At 44.5% G+C, this 15,994-nt stretch overlaps 1 protein-coding gene across 1 annotated transcript; it reads left to right on the top strand.

Moving 5' to 3' along the window:
* Positions 1–9,388: 9,388 nt before the first annotated feature.
* On the top strand, positions 9,389–10,342 carry or30bx1 (odorant receptor, family 30, subfamily BX, member 1). The gene has a single exon (XM_060888956.1). The coding sequence runs from the start codon at positions 9,389–9,391 to the stop codon at positions 10,340–10,342; it is 954 nt and encodes a 317-aa protein (XP_060744939.1).
* Positions 10,343–15,994: the final 5,652 nt, after the last annotated feature.

Genomic DNA, 15,994 nt, shown 5'->3' on the forward strand with positions numbered 1-15,994 from the left:
AGAAACGTCGCTGGAGAACCGATAGGGTCAGAGGGAAACCGGGGTGACAGAAAAGCCGGAAGTTGTGACACCACTGAAGAACTTGGGAACGGAGCTGGTCAGGGACAAGTTTGCCTTCAGGACAGTCAGTAGGAACTGGCAGGTTAGACACGGCTTGCTGAACCCTTTACTCTATCCCGAGTCGGAGCGCCCGAACAGTGACGGAGTGGGGAAGAATGTGTTCAACGATGGCCTCAATGGGATCGGGGGAGAACTGACGAGAGAGAGCATCTGGCTTCCCGTTCTTCGTTCCTGGCCGATAAGACAGCACAAAGTTAAACCTGCCAAAGAAGAGTGCCCAACGAGCCTGTCTGGGTTTCAGTCTCTTGGCAGTCCGGAGATACTTAAGATTTTTATGGTCAGACCAGAAACGGTTGTTCCGCACCCTCCAACCAGTGCCGCCATTCCTCCAGGGCGAGTTTGACTGCCAGTAACTCACGTTCGCCAATAGTGTAGTTCCGTTCGGACGAGGAGAGACGGCAGGAAAAGAAAGCACACGGGTGAAGTTTATTGTCTTTGATGCCCCAACACCGGTATCAGATGCATCAACTTCAATCACAAATTGTCGCGTGGAATCCGGCAAGGAGAGGATGGGGCAGAGGTAAAAAGCTGCTTCAGCTTCTTGAAGGCTTGCTCGGCTTAAGGCCCCCAAGAGTAGGGTTGAAGGGGAGAAGTTAGCTGGTGCAAGGGTGCAGCAACCGAGCTGTAGCACCGGATGAATCGCCGATAGAAGTTGGCAAATCCCAAGAACTGCTGGAGCTGCTTACATGTTCCAGGGCAGGGCCAATCCCTAACAGCCTTGATTCTGTCAGGATCCATCCGAACACTCCCTGCTGCCAGAATGAAGCCCAAGAAGGTGGTTTTCGTGACAGAGAAATCACATTTCTCTGCCTTCACGTATAACTGGTTCTGCAAAAGCCTCTGGAGCACTGCACGGACGTGACGGGTGTGTTCCTCAGGTGTGCGGGAGAAAATGAGGATGCCGTCCAGGTAAACAAACATGAATAGGTTTAACATGTCCCATAAAACGTCATTAACCAGTGCTTGGAACACTGCTGGGGCATTAGTGAGGCCGAACGGCATCACCAGGTACTTGTAATGCCCAGTGGGAGTGTTGAATGCAGTCTTTCATTCATCACCCTCCCAGATGCGGACTAGGTGATAGGCGTTCCGAAGGTCCAGCTTGGAGAAAATGGTGGCTGCTGGGAGGAGCTCAAAAGCGGAGGCCATGAGTGGCAATGGGTAGCGATTCTTGATGGTGACTTCATTAAGGCCCTGATAGTCGATACAGGGCCGTAGAGTCCCATCCTTCTTCTCCACAAAGAAAAACCCTGCACCGGCTGGGGATGATGACGGGCGAATAATACCTGACTCCAAGGACTCCTGTATATACTGGGTCATGGCTTCCCTTTCAGGCTTGGATAGGTGGTACAGGCACCCCCTGTGCCCGGCAGGAGGTCGATAGCACAGTCATAAGGTCTATGCGGTGGCAGGGAAGTGGCACGAGCTCTACTGAACACTTGTCCCAGATCATGGTATTCAGCAGGCACCAGAGAGAGGTTGGATGGCAGGTCCTCCTTGACTGATAACGAGCGGGGTGTCAAGGTGGTCAGGCAATGAGCCTGGCAGTAGATCCCCCAACCAAGGACCCGGCCGCTGGACCAATCCAGGTGAGGGTTATGTTTCTGAAGCCAAGGTAATCCAAACATGACTGGGGCGTGGGGCGAAGGGATAACCAGGAAGGAGATCCACTCTGTGTGTTCATTGGTGATGGACACCAGCAGGGGCTTGGTGCGGTAGCGAGCTCGGTGAAGGATATGGCCATCCAGGGCCTGTACCTGGAGATTGGTGGGTAGAGGTTCAGTCTCAATCTCCAGCTGATGCACTAACTCCTCATCAAGGAACTCCACATCAGCTCCAGAGTCAACGAAGACCGCTAGATCATGTTCTCGGCTCTTGATCTGGAAACGTGCTCGGAGAAGTGGCTTGGGGGAGGCTAGACACCAGAGGCTCGCCGCGGGCTCCTCCTTCAACGGCGAGCCCTGTCTTTTGCTGGGCATGCGAAGGCAAAGTGTCCTGCCTTGCCACAGTAAAGACAGAGGTCATGGGCCTGGCGCCGCTTCTTCTCTGCTGAGGACAGGAGACGCCATCCTATCTCCATGGGCTGGGGAGGTGGAGACGAGTGCGATCTGTTAGATTCCGAGCGGAGCTTGACATATGGGTTTCTGGGAGGCAAGTATGATCTGCCTGGTTCGACATGAGGCTTGGCATATGGGATTCTGGGAGGCCAGGAACAGGTTGGGCGTCCCTCCTCTCTTCGTTCCTGGATACGGCGATCGATCCTGGTTGCCAGACAAACCAGGTCGTCAAGCTCGTCGGGGAGTTCTTGGGCCACGAGTTCATCCTTCACCTGGGGGGCCAAGCCGTGGTAGAATGCGTCATAGAGCGCCATGGGGTTCCACCCACTGTCCCCAGCTGCCATGCGGAAATCCACAGCATACTCAGCCACAGAGCGGGACCCCTGAGATGATTCGAACAAGGCTCGAGTGGCGTCCATCTTAGGCAGAGTGGAGTCGAAAACCTTGCGCAGCTCAGCCGAAAAGGCATCGAACGAGAAGCAGATGACTGACTGACGTTCCCACTCTGCTGTTGCCCAGATCTTGGCCTTCCCAGATAACAAAGAGATAATGTGCGCTACCTTGGACCGATCCGAAGGGAAGGAAGAGGGTTGGAGCTCGAAGATCACCGAGCACTGCATCAAAAATGCACGGCAAAGTCCCGCCTTGCCAGAGAAACGCTCAGGATGGGGCAGATGTGGCTCCCGAATGGGGTTTATGTTCTGCTCGACCACAGGTAGGGGGGCTTGGCAGGTGACCTCGTAAAAGGCAAGGAGGCCAGTCTCGAAACCGGAAGATCGGTTCACGAAAAGTAATCCACACAGAAAAAAGGAAGTAATCTAAGCATGGGCAAAAGTAATCCAAACAGAAAAAGGAAGTAATCCACACAGGAAAAGGTAATCCTAACGGCAAAATGCCGGAGCGCAAAAAACTAAAAAACACCCAGCAGCAATGAATGAAAAAAAACTCACGATGTAAATCCCGGGGGAAAAGTAATCCGAGATGGGGAAATCCACACGGATACAAACAGCAGCGAGGCGCAGATAACACTCGGACCGGAAGATGGCAGGAGTGACTCACAAATCGCGACGTAGTGACGAGAGATCATCTGGCGACAATCCAGCACGAACGGCACGCTTAAATAGCGCTGCCGAGTATAAAAGTCATGCGACAGGGGAATGATGTCACAAGTGTGCACCGTGAAGGTGAGCTTCGGAGGAGGACGCTGACAGTGTATAAATATTTTCTAGAAAAATGTAAAATTGAGGTCATACAGTCAAATGTAAACTGTTATCACATTGAACTAATGATAGCTGCCTCCTTTAATGCCATCACTTTGTACACTGTTTGTGATAATATCAGTAAAATGATTATTTATTTTTATGTCACTGAGAATTTGCTTGTATGGACCTGCAGGACCTGGGACCCTGGAGTAGGGTCCAAGACCAGGTTATAGAACCAGATAAAAGTGTGCAAAAGAGGATCAACCTGCCGCAACACAAACATCTTCAAAGGGAACACCCCTGGCCAAGGCACTGGATGAGGCAATACCCCTAGCGGAGTTAGCCCTGATGCCGAGAGGCGAGGCAAGACCGCGCACCTCATACTGTAGGCCTGAGGTAGTGGCCTCCACTACCCAGTACACCAGGCGCTGCTTGGAAACCGGATTACCCTTATTCCGGGCCAGGACAGACAAAAAGGGCGGAGAAGTTACTCCACGAGCTAAAGCGGTGGACATAAGTCCTCAAGGCCCTCAGTGGGCAAAGCAAATGCAGCCTCTCCTGTTCCACCGACTCATGGGGCGGGGGACAGTAGGCCAGCAGTATGACTGGACAGCCAGCCATCCTGGGCACCTTAGGGACATATCCTGCCCCAGGGTGCAGAATAGCCTTGGCCATGCCAGGGGAAATTCTAGGCAGACGCAGGGCGATCAACAAAGCCTGCGAATCCCCCACTCTCTCTCGAGAGGCCAAGGCTAGGAGCAGAGCCAACTTCAGGGTCAGAAACTTCTCAGAGGCTGACTCCATGGGTTCAAAGGGGGCTTCCAGCAGCCCCTCCATGACCACAGAGAGGTCCCAGGAAGAAAGGCGTGGTCTGAAGGAAGGCCTCAGCTGCCTGACACCACACAGAAAGCGAGAGACCAGAGGGTGCCTACCCAAGGAGGCCCCGAGGACAGGCTCGTGGTTCGCAGTGATGGCGGCCACGTACACCTTCAAAGTAGAGGGGGACAGGCCCCAAGAAAAGCAAGACTGCAGGAACTCCAGCACTGTACTGACCAGGCAGTGAACTGGATCCTGACAGTGTTCATCATCCCAGAGGCGAAAAAGCCTCCACTTCAGAGCATATAGTTTCCTAATGGAGGGAGCCCTAGCATTCAGTAGAGACTCGGTCACCTCAGATGAGAGGGCTGCCTCTAAGAACTGCTCCCCCTTGGGGGCCTGGCACATCTCGGGAGTGCATCTATGGAGTGCCATTCAGGAGGGAGGCTAGGACCGTGAATCAAACTGGATCAAACTGAACAGGGCCAACAAGAGGCAACTAGGAGTAGGTTGACCCGGTCGTGGCGCAAGCTGGCTAGGACATGCGGGAGCAGAGCTACTGGGGGGAAGGCGTATGGACGGAGCCTCGGCCACGTCCATACCAATTTCGCTCCACCGCGTGGGGGTGGAGACGTCACTCCCCGGGCCTCAGCACCTGCCTCGACAGGAAGTCTGCCTCCTGATTTACATGCCCTGGGATGAATCTGCTGTGCCAACCTGAAATGGGGGCACAAACGCAGACCACCCTGATGATTGATATGGGGAACCACCGCAGTGCTGTCTGTCTGTACTAAGACATGGCAGCCCCTGAGGTGTGGAAGGAAGTGTTAGAAACACAGCCCTCATCTCCAGGCAGTTTATGTGCCACGAGAGACAAGGGCCCTCCTATAGACCCTGTGCAGGACGGCCATCCTATGCCGCTCCCCAGCCCGAAAGCGAGGCGTCCATCGAAAGAGTCCTGCGACGGTGACACGCCCCTAGATTGGGACCCAAGGCCAGAAACCGGGGTCTTACCACATAAGAAGGGTATGAAGCCCACAGCGCGTAACTCTTATAACCCTCAGGGGATGTCTGTGAGGATGAAAGCCTGCACCCCTGAGCCAGAGCTGGAGTGGCCCCATGTGAAGCAGACCCAAAGGGGTAATGTTGGCTGCTTCCAACATGAGGCGGAGCATCCTCTGTGCCTTGGCAACAGAGAGGCCTTGGCCTAGCTAAATAGTTTTCACTGCTGGCAAGATGGAAGCCACCCAAGCGGAAGACAGATTTGGGGGAGTCCCAAACTAGCTCCAGACAGGTGGTTCTCTAAAAAGGAGAAAGCACACACATATCTGGGTCCAAACTGAGGCCTAGAGACCTCATATGGGCAAGCACAGCATCTCCATGACTGGCCGCCATAGCCTTCAACTGGGCCAGAATGAGCCAGTCATCCAGGTAATTCAGTACACGGATGCCCCGGAGACAAAACAGTGCCTGGGCAGCTTGTTAACGTGCGTGGTGGCTAGGCCAAAAGGAAGAACACAATACTGGTATACTTCGCCCCCCAAAAGTGAACCTGAGGAACTTCCTGTGCTCTGGCAGGACACCTATGAGGTGTCCACAAGGTCGATTGTCACCAATCAGTCTTCGGACCTGATCTGGGACATGATAACCTTGAGCGTGAGCATCCCGAACTTGTACGTCTTCAGAATACAGTTCAGAGCCCGGAGGTCCAAAATTGGACACAGCCCCCCGTCTTGGGGAGACAACAAAATATCGGCTGTAGAAGCCGGAGTCCCGCTCTAGGAGGGGAAAAAGCTTTAAGGCCCCTTTCCTCAGGAGTGAGAGATGTTCCTCTTGGAGGAACACTGCCTGGTGCCTGCCAATCGTGGGCAGCACACCTTGGAAGCGTGGAGGACGGGAGGAGATCTGGATGCTGTAGCCTTTTCCTACAGTATCCAGGACCCACTGAGACACACCAGGCAGAAGTTTCCATGCTGCCTGGCTGTCTGATAGTGATGTCAACCTCATGCAGACCTCCCAAGTGCCCTGAAACTGGCAGGTGCCAACTCAGGGAGCTCCGTGCAAGGAAGAGGAGCGGGCACAGACCCTACTGCTCCCCGAAACGCCGGAGGCGGCAGGGCAGGCAGTAGAGGGGGTCTTTCTGAATAGGATGCTCCTAGGAACCCCAGCGCTCGAGCATCAGGGCTCCTTTGTAGCCCACCTGGCCGAGATGACGGACCTAAGGTCCCCTCTCACCTAACGGGACTGGGCCCGGGTATGCCGACCGGCCTCCTTAGTCTTAGATGGGGGGGCACGGGCACCCACACTAACCCTTTTTACTGCCCTGAGTGGACTAGGAGAGGGTTGGGTGCGGCTGGAAGATGGCCCAGGCTGCTCGCAGCGGCGGGGGAGAAACTCTCTGAACGCCGCCGACTGGCGTTTTGCCTGCTGATGCTTGTCGACGAAAATACTCACCGCGTCGTCGAACAAGCCCTGAGATGAAACCGGGGCGTCCAGGAGAGCAGACTTATCCTCATCTTTGATGTCAGTTAAAGTGAGCCACAGGTGCCTCTCCGTGGCAACCAGCACAGCCATTGAACGGCCTAGGTGCGAGCCGTCTGCATTGTGGCACGGAGCGCAATGTCAGTGGCTCAGCGGAGCTCAGACACCACCTGAGGTTCCAATCCCTCGCCACCGTTGAGGTCTGTAAGCAGGTCAGCTTGGTAGGCCTGCAAAACCCCATGGTGTGCAGGGCCGCACATGCTTGGCCTGCCGCCGTGTAGGCCTTACCCACAAGGACTGAAGTGGCTCTACATGGCTTGGATGGAAGGGCAGGCTTCCTCCATGCGGTTGATGTAGGTGAGAGATAGCCCGTCTCTTCAATCCTAGGCATCTCTTCAATCCTAGGCATCACCCCATACCCCATGGCTTTCAAGCCCTATAATGGCCGAAAAGTCAGACATGGCAGGGGAAAAAACATGCACTGAAAATGGACTTTTCCACAACCTCGACACCTCAGCATGGAGGTCTTTGAAAAATGGCAGCTGCCTGCGTGAAGGTGGCCTGTGGCCTGAACTCAGAAAGTGGTCGTTTAGCTTAGAACGGACGACACTAACTTTCTCTTCCGGCCAATCTAATTTTAATCTAGACACAGCGCGCGTCACTGCCTCGAGGAGCTCCTCGAACGCCACTGATTTTGTCGGCTGTTCGGAGGGGGGGAAGCTCCTCCACGCCCACATCATGCTCGGCATGCTCACTTCCGGGTCGGGAGAAATCACAGCGCGAGCTCCCGAAACCAAAACCGAGTGAAGGGAGTTAGGGGAGAGGGAAAGAGAAAGGGAACCCGTCTCTTGCTCCGTTTCCGCTAACTTAGCTAGGCGGGATCGGAGAATACGCCGAGGGAATCCCTCACAATGCACGCAGCCGGCTCCCTTGAGAGCTGACCGCGCATGCTCCTCTCCCAAACAAACAATGCAAAGAGAGTGCATGTCGTCCCCCGTGATAAAGCGGGGGCACGGATGCACGCATCTCTTAAAATGCTTAGTTCGCAACATATTATTTTTCCTCACCTAGCTTTCCCTAAAATATATATTTTTCTCTCCCTGTGCTAGACAGACAGGACGAACAATTGACACACATATACAGAGCGCTTCCTGAAGACAAAGAAGCCGGAGTAGTGTGACATAGATGCCCTTATATGGACTTGCTGGCGCATAATCACTCCATCACGTGTCCTTCCCGAGCCATTAAAATGGCGTGTGTGCACACAGAGCTTCAGACACAACTTCCTCACAGAAGCGTTCCCATAGCGTCAGCACTGACGCAGCGTCGAGTTCCCTCGAAAGGGAAACCACTATATCTGTTTTCTCTGCAATTCAAGAGTCCAGCCTTAGGTTAGGTTGTAGTGGTTACTTTGTTGGGTCATCATTACAATGAATATGAATACAACAGAACAGCTTTCAATTCTAAAGTGCAGAATACAACATAACTGTCATGGTAAATCCAAAGACGTGCAATAGTTCTACTTTTCTAATTGTTGTTCTATGGACTTTATTGTTGTGCATGTCACAGTATCGTTTTTAGTCTGTACAGTATGTGTTTGCTTTGTATCCTTTGTTCATGCTCTTGGATCACGTTTTCACAGTTTTTGGTTATTTTTTGTGTTCCACTTAATAAACATCTGCACTTACACCCATCTTCACCTAAAATACATTACAGCCATAAACATTTACATTTACAGTACAGCATTTATCAGACGCCCTTATCCAGAGCAACGTACAAAAGTGCTTTTAAGTGTCTATCGATGAAAACAATGGTTCACTAGGTTACAGAATAAAACTAGACAACACAATAAACAAGACAGTCTAAAATGACTAACTTATAGAATTTGAGAAGATATGATTTGTAGTATTATTAGGACTGTGATTTTGCACCGATTTAGATTAGTCTGCAATACACTGTTGCAAGGCTCTAACCTATAATATTACCAGCATTTAGTTTTTGAGGTAATAGACTGATAAACAGTTTAAATCAATATGTCTAGTTTAAAAATCTATTTGTTTAGTCATATCTTATATTAAAAGCTTTTCTTTTTGGTAAATTGAGCTGTGGGGTTAATGGATATAGAACATAGTACACTTTGATGTTTGGATTGCTCCTATGCCATGACCATCATCATCAAAACAGAGAGTGCTTATGAAAGCATTACAGAAAATGACATACAAAGATTTTTATTCTACATAGAACAAAACTGACTGAATTGTCAATTATTACACCACATTTGTAATAAGGAAATTCCCCATTGTACTACATACGACTTTTTTAATGTGTCACGGGTTATTTTTCCATCACTAGATTAGGTTACAAGTGTTTGGGTTGGCTGTTAAAATGTTCTACAGTAAACAAACATGATGTCATTTTACACATGATAATAGTAAAAGGACCCTGGATGAGGCAAGACTGTATCAAGTAGCTGGTCTCTTGTGTGTTGGAATAGCATTTATAAAGATTTGATGGTCCCGCTTTCAATCAAGTACTGCCAATGTGCTGTAAGCTTCATCATACATGAAGGTCAGAAAAATTCATATTTGTAAGTCTATACTTGTATGTATACATAATGATTTACAAATACAATAGAAAGCATAATTTTCTGTTCTTATATTGCAGTGATTAGGCAATTATTTCCTGAGATAATTTTGTATTATTCCTGAAGCTATGCTGGACAATGGCAATTTCACACTTATTGAGGAATTCTTCCTTCTTGGATTTCCAGGACTTACATCTGAATACTATGTAACAGTGGGAACCATTTTTCTCTTAATTTATCTTCTACTTGCAGGGGGAAATATTTTAACTGTTGTCTTTATTTGTTATGAGAAGAACCTTAAAAAACCAACCTATTTCATTTTCTATAATCTTGCTATAGCGGACTTTGCTTTCGGAACCATCACAATGCCTAAAATCATTTCAAAGTACCTACTTAATGATGAAACTCTAACATTTCAGGGATGCTTTGTTCAGATGTTTTTTTTCCATTATTTTGGGGCTGTCACGTCTTTCATTTTACTATTAATGGCCATTGATCGGTTTATTGCTATATGTAACCCTCTTAGATATCCTACTCTTGTTACAAATCATTCTATGGCAATTACATGTTGCATATTTTGGGTGGCTCCAGTGTCATGGCTGACACTGATAATTCACCAGATTATAAGCATACCTTTCTGTGACTCCAATATAATAGCCCAGTTCTTTTGTGAACAAAATGTAGTAAGTTTATTAGCATGTGGTGATATAAGGACACCGAGGTTGCTGTTTCTTGTTATGACTATGATTGTGTTGTTGGGGCCCCTTGTTTTCATTATATTTTCTTACCTAGCAATCATTATAACTGTCTTAAAAATACGAGCTGTTAAAACAAAGTACAAAGTGTTCTCAACATGTAGCCCTCAGCTTTTTATAATATGCCTTTACTATTTGCCTCGATGTGTTGTCTATATTACAGACATAAAGTTCAGAATGAATGATAATACTCGTGTTATACTTGTCATGTGGTATAGTCTACTTCCCCCTCTTACTAACCCATTTATATTCTTCTTTCGATCTAAGAAAGTCCGACAAGCTATCATCATGCAATTCAGAAAGAAAATTAGTGATCTATTCAATTGAGTGCTTTAGACTGAAAAAAGTAACAATTGATTCAATACACTACTGTAGTAGTCAAATGCACGAGATGATGACAAGACTGCACCACTGTCCAAAAATGCTGACTAAGACTAAATTAACATGCATTATTGTTGACGAAAAAAGACGCGACGAAAATGTTTTGTATAAAATCTTCATTTTCGTCTACAATTGTCTTTGCTTTTTCATCAGCTGTTACGCCTTTAAAATATTCAGAACGAGTTCGTGGCTTCACGCTGTTGCTCAAGTCACAGGTCCGCGAAGCGGATCCCACTTATTACATTGCTACATACCAAATAAATCAATAATTTGACACAAAATGATGATTTACTGTAAAAAGGAGTTTATTGACTTAAAAACGATTGTATTGCTTCCTCTAAAGAAAATAGTGCGCTCCGTCTCTACGGTTAGAATCCTATGTGTCCATGGCAATGCTCTGTTTTTCATGGCAATGGTGTGTTATAGTTCGCAGCGGTCTGTTATCAAGAAACAAAATAGTGTGTGCGTAGAAAGAATTCGTCCACACACCGCTCAAAAAAAACATAAAAAAAAATAAAAAACCCTGAGTGCAAGTCCACCCTAGGTCTAGGCTTTTTGTGTTAAATTATATTTCCTGTCGCTGCACAGGCTCTTTTATTGTACATGACAGCTTATGTCCCGATGACCGGTCTTTGCATTACGATTAAAAGCAGTATCAATAAAGTAAAAAATGTGATGTGCAGTCAAGTTCGAGTGTATGCACTGTTTAAATGAGTGTTCTCAACTTCTCACTGATACTTTTGTGATTCGCGGAGTTTTGACAAGTTTTATAGCCTTGATATTGTTTGTTATTCAAAAGTGGTGACAGAAAAAACTCAGCACCCCCAACCTGAAACCTCTTCCCATGCCCCTGTCACAATCACATTATAATCAAAATTAATAATTAGGCTGTAATTTAACAATTACAAGTAATATTGCTCCAAATATCATCAATAATGGTGTGTGCAATACCATGTATAACTTGCATTAATTTGGTAATTTATATATATACCTACACTTTTGATCTTAGGCTTTTCATTAAGTTATTTATTTCCACTATAACACTTGTGTTCCTGATATTATTGCATTTAATGAGGCCTCGTTGTATTTATTCTTACAATAGATTCCAGAGGTGGTCAAGCTACAATCTTTTGACTAAAACTAGACTAAAATTAAGACTTTGTCCACTAAAACTTGACTAAGATACCTTGAGATTTCTTTTGACTAAAACTAGACTAAAATGATGAGACTTTTAGTCGACTAAAACTTGACTAACAAAAAAAGATATGTGAATGACTAAATATGACTAAAACTAACAAGGACATTTGGCACAAGACTAAGACTAAGAATTAAAAATAGGTGACGAAATTAACACTAGTGCACATCAAACTGTTGTAATTGTATACAATATAATTTATTGTTAGAATAAATTTATAATTTTAAAAATAATATTTAAAACTTCTAATAGTTAATTAATTAAAATATTCAACTGTAATATACAGGGGGCACGGTGGCTTAGTGGTTAGCACGTTCGCCTCACACCTCCAGGGTCGGGGTTCGATTCCCGCCTCCACCTTGTGTGTGTGGAGTTTGCATGTTCTCCCCGTGCCTCGGGGGTTTCCTCCGGGTACTCCTGTTTCCTCCCCTGGTCCAAAGACATGCATGGTAGGTTGATTGGCATCTCTGGAAAATTGTCCCTAGTGTGTGTGTGTGTGTGCCCTGCGATGGGTTGGCACTCCATCCAGGGTGTATCCTGCCTTGATGCCCGATGACGCCTGAGATAGGCACAGGCTCCCCATGACCCGAGGTAGTTCGGATAAGCCCCGAGGTAGTTCGGATAAGCGGTAGAAGATGAATGAATGAATGAACTGTAATATACAATCTTATGATATGTTTTTTCTTTTTCAAATGATGTATCTTATTGTCCAAACAAAAATATGAAATTTCCTTCTAGTTACTTAAGATTTATTTTAAAAAGTTAGTTAAATTAATCTTCCATTTAACCACTAATACCAATGTTACTGTTCTTACTATATTATTATTCAATGGATTTTAAAAACTAAATTTTCTTCATATTATATTCTAGTGTCTATTGTAACTGTTTTTCAACATTATCACAATTAAAATGATACTAAATCAATACGTAGTCCATAATATAAGTCATGAAGGTACTAGCTTTGGATAAGAGTTGTTTTGTTTCTTTCTTTTTTCTTTTCAGCACCATGCTGCAAGTGAAATCATTAAACAGAGAAAGGTTAATATGGGAAATTTTAAGAACTGAATTGAAAGAAGCAGATTTTTTGTACAATTATACAATTTCTGTGTATTGTTCAGTGTTCAAGTCATTATTATGCTTATGCCATATTTAACCAACCAGGATATCAAAGGAATACATACCTTGGTTTAATCACACTGCATTGGCTACCAGGTGCCATGAGGGATCAAACTCTTTGCAAGAAAATATCATATTGGCTATCTGCTGCTATGGCACAACCATTCTGAACATACAGTAGGTACAGTACAATAGCCGATGAAGTACTGGCACTGTTGCAGCAGGAGGAAAGGGAAAGGGAAGGTTATATCTGGATTTGTAATCTATTAAGTTATTTCCCACTACTGCAAGTTATTTTAAATATTTCAGTGTATCTATGGTCAATTTGTTTATATTAATGATTTCATTATATTAAAATTAATAATGAAATACTGTATATGACGCTTCTTTGTATCTGGTGTCCACCCAAAATGTAATACTATGTATGTACACATAATGCGTTGATTTAATTTTGCACATTTTCTCAACAGCATGACCAAAGATAATAGTAAAATAATTTTAGCATATTTCAAATCTAAATTAGTCTTTTTTAACTATCATCAGTCATTTATTTCAGGTTCTTTTTCTATTCCTATTTGAATTCCAGAAATAAAAATGTATAATATTACTTTATTATTTAACACAGTACCTAAATGAACAATTATTTGTATAATATTGAATAATTATTTAATTAATAAATAATAATTAACAATTCTGCCTCAGGGTATCCTGCCTTGATGCCCGATGACGCCTGAGATAGGCACAGGCTCCCCGTGACCCGAGGTAGTTCGGATAATGATCGGATAAGCGGTAGAAAATGAATGAATGAATTCTGCCTCAAATTCATCTATATTGTAAATGGTATGTCAGATATTTTAAATAATATAATAATAATTAGTCCATAAACAAATTTATCAGCAAACTGACAGAAATTCATTGTGTGTTCTATATATAACACAGGCTGTACATTTTAATTATATTTTGAGAAACAAACCATATACTGTACATACAAGAACCTTTAGAGGGGCACATGGATCACATTTTTAAAACACCAGCTTGCACTAGAATCTGTATTACATATATATTATAATGGATGACTTATATTACACTATATGCTAGATTGTGACAATATAACAATAAAACTTTTAAAACTGAATTGAATTAAAAAATTGGTTTCATTTTTAACATTGTTGGTCAGATTTCTATCTTCTGGAGTGTAAATACAGCTCACAAAACATTTTATGAGTGAAACTTCAAATAAATAATTCAATTTATATGTTTATCAGTAATGAAAATATAAATGTTTTGCCTTTTTTCATATAGTCTTATTTTTTTTCTTTTCTCACTAACTGTGAGAATAGTTCACATGGTTTAATTGACTACAAATGCAGTTTTCTTTTGAGGGAACTCGATGCTATGGGAAGCTCTGTGGGGAAGCAGTGTCTGAAGTTCTGTGTGAAATAATGGCAATCTGTTGGTTCAGGAGGTCCTGTGATGAAGCATTGTTTAGGCTTCTCTGTCTTCAGATAGTGCTCTGTATATGTTGCTCAATTGTCTGTCTTATTGACTAGGGCAAAAGAAGAATTATAAAGACTAGGGTATTTTCTTCTCTATCATATTAAGTGGTCAGCTCACAAGGGAGCCAATTGCGTCCATTATAAGAGATCCCTTTTCGCAAGCTCCATTCTCACTTGGATGCATTCAAAGTGCTGTGAAGGTGAAGGTATGTCTGTCACATGCTCAGGTAGACTCCATCCTTTCCGCTGTAAAGAACATCTGTCTAGGCCAATGCTTCTCTTATGGCAGTAGCAGCTAAAGCTATTCCTTTGGATCTGCTACACATGAGACACATTTTTTTTACACATGACAAGCTTTGTACACTTCTTATGTGGATAGACCCTGGTTTCTCACCTTGGGTCACCTTAGGGCAGGGGTTGGCAACTCGCGGCTCCAGAGCCGCAAGTGGCTCTTTCATACCACTGCTGTGGCTCCCTGTAGATTTGGAAAATAAATATTTAATTTAAATTTATTTTATTTTAGTTAGTTAGTTTAAAAAAAAAATGAAATTCTAAGATTGTGCTCTTGTAACATTAAAATAAACCGTGTTTAATTTTTTTGTCGCTCAAAATATGCGCCATATTTTGTTTTTCTCAAAATCAGCTTTCCTCCGCGGTGGACAAAATACACAAGTCTCTGTCGCTACTCGATCCGTACAGCAACACGATCGGTTCCGTACATGTGAGACAGATTCCAAGGGACCATCTGCAAAGTGCAAAACCCGAAAAGCGAATACAAAAAACAGTCAATAACTTCACTGTAATACACTGTACTGTCTCCAAATTCAGCTCACACAACACTGATGTCCTGATAGTTATACTACAACACTTATTTGGGAGAAATGTCTTTTTGTATAATTTTTATGATTTTTCATTATAAAAAAAATCAAAAACTTCACAGTACAGTGTATTACAGTGAAGTTATTGCCTTTTTTTTTTGTATTCGCTTTTCGGGTTTTTGCACTTTTCAGACGGTTCCTTGGAATCTGTTTCTCAGCCGTTTGCACATAGAGACTTGTGTATTTTGTCCAACACGGAGGAAAGATAATTTTGAGGAAAATTGGGTTGTAGTTGCCTCTCTACATTACTATGATAAAAAAAGAGGTGTTATTTGTGTAATAAGAGCATTTAGCTCAGAAGTTATTGACTCGGGAAACTCCAATCTGTGAATATGCTGCCAACTTTACTTAAGTGTTAAAATTTTGATGTCATGAATACGAAGAGGACTCAATTAGACATTGAACATTTTATGTGAAAGTAACCTTCGACCCAGCGTCTTTTTTGTTAAGGTTAGTTCAAACTGTTCAAAATATTTTTGTTTGCTTGCAGAAATAAAATTTAGTTTACTCCGTAGCAGTTCATTGATTTCATAAATGCAACACACTACAGTTTTTTCTATACTTTCCATAATGGTAAAAAACGATATATGCAGTGTTATCTTCATTTTAGATGTCAAATGGGTTTTGTGGCTCCCTGTGTTTTTTTTTTCTGTGGGAAACGGGTCCAAATGGCTCTTTGGGTGTTTAAGGTTGCCGACCCCTGCCTTAGGGTGTGTCATCATAGCAAGATTCTTTTAATGGATGCCTTCTTCTCAGGTTGGGGAGTAGACTTATATGGCTGCCCTGCCCATGGCATATGGCAGGGCTCCTGGTTCTTGTCTCAGACAGATTGCCTGAAAATTGCCTGCTGTTTCAGTACTGATTGCCTGCTGTTTTAGTACTATAAAGCTAAGGGGCAATCTTTGGTTTTCCC

This window comes from Tachysurus vachellii, chromosome 15 (assembly GCF_030014155.1).
Source record: "Tachysurus vachellii isolate PV-2020 chromosome 15, HZAU_Pvac_v1, whole genome shotgun sequence".
Classification (NCBI taxonomy): Eukaryota; Metazoa; Chordata; class Actinopteri; order Siluriformes; family Bagridae; genus Tachysurus; species Tachysurus vachellii.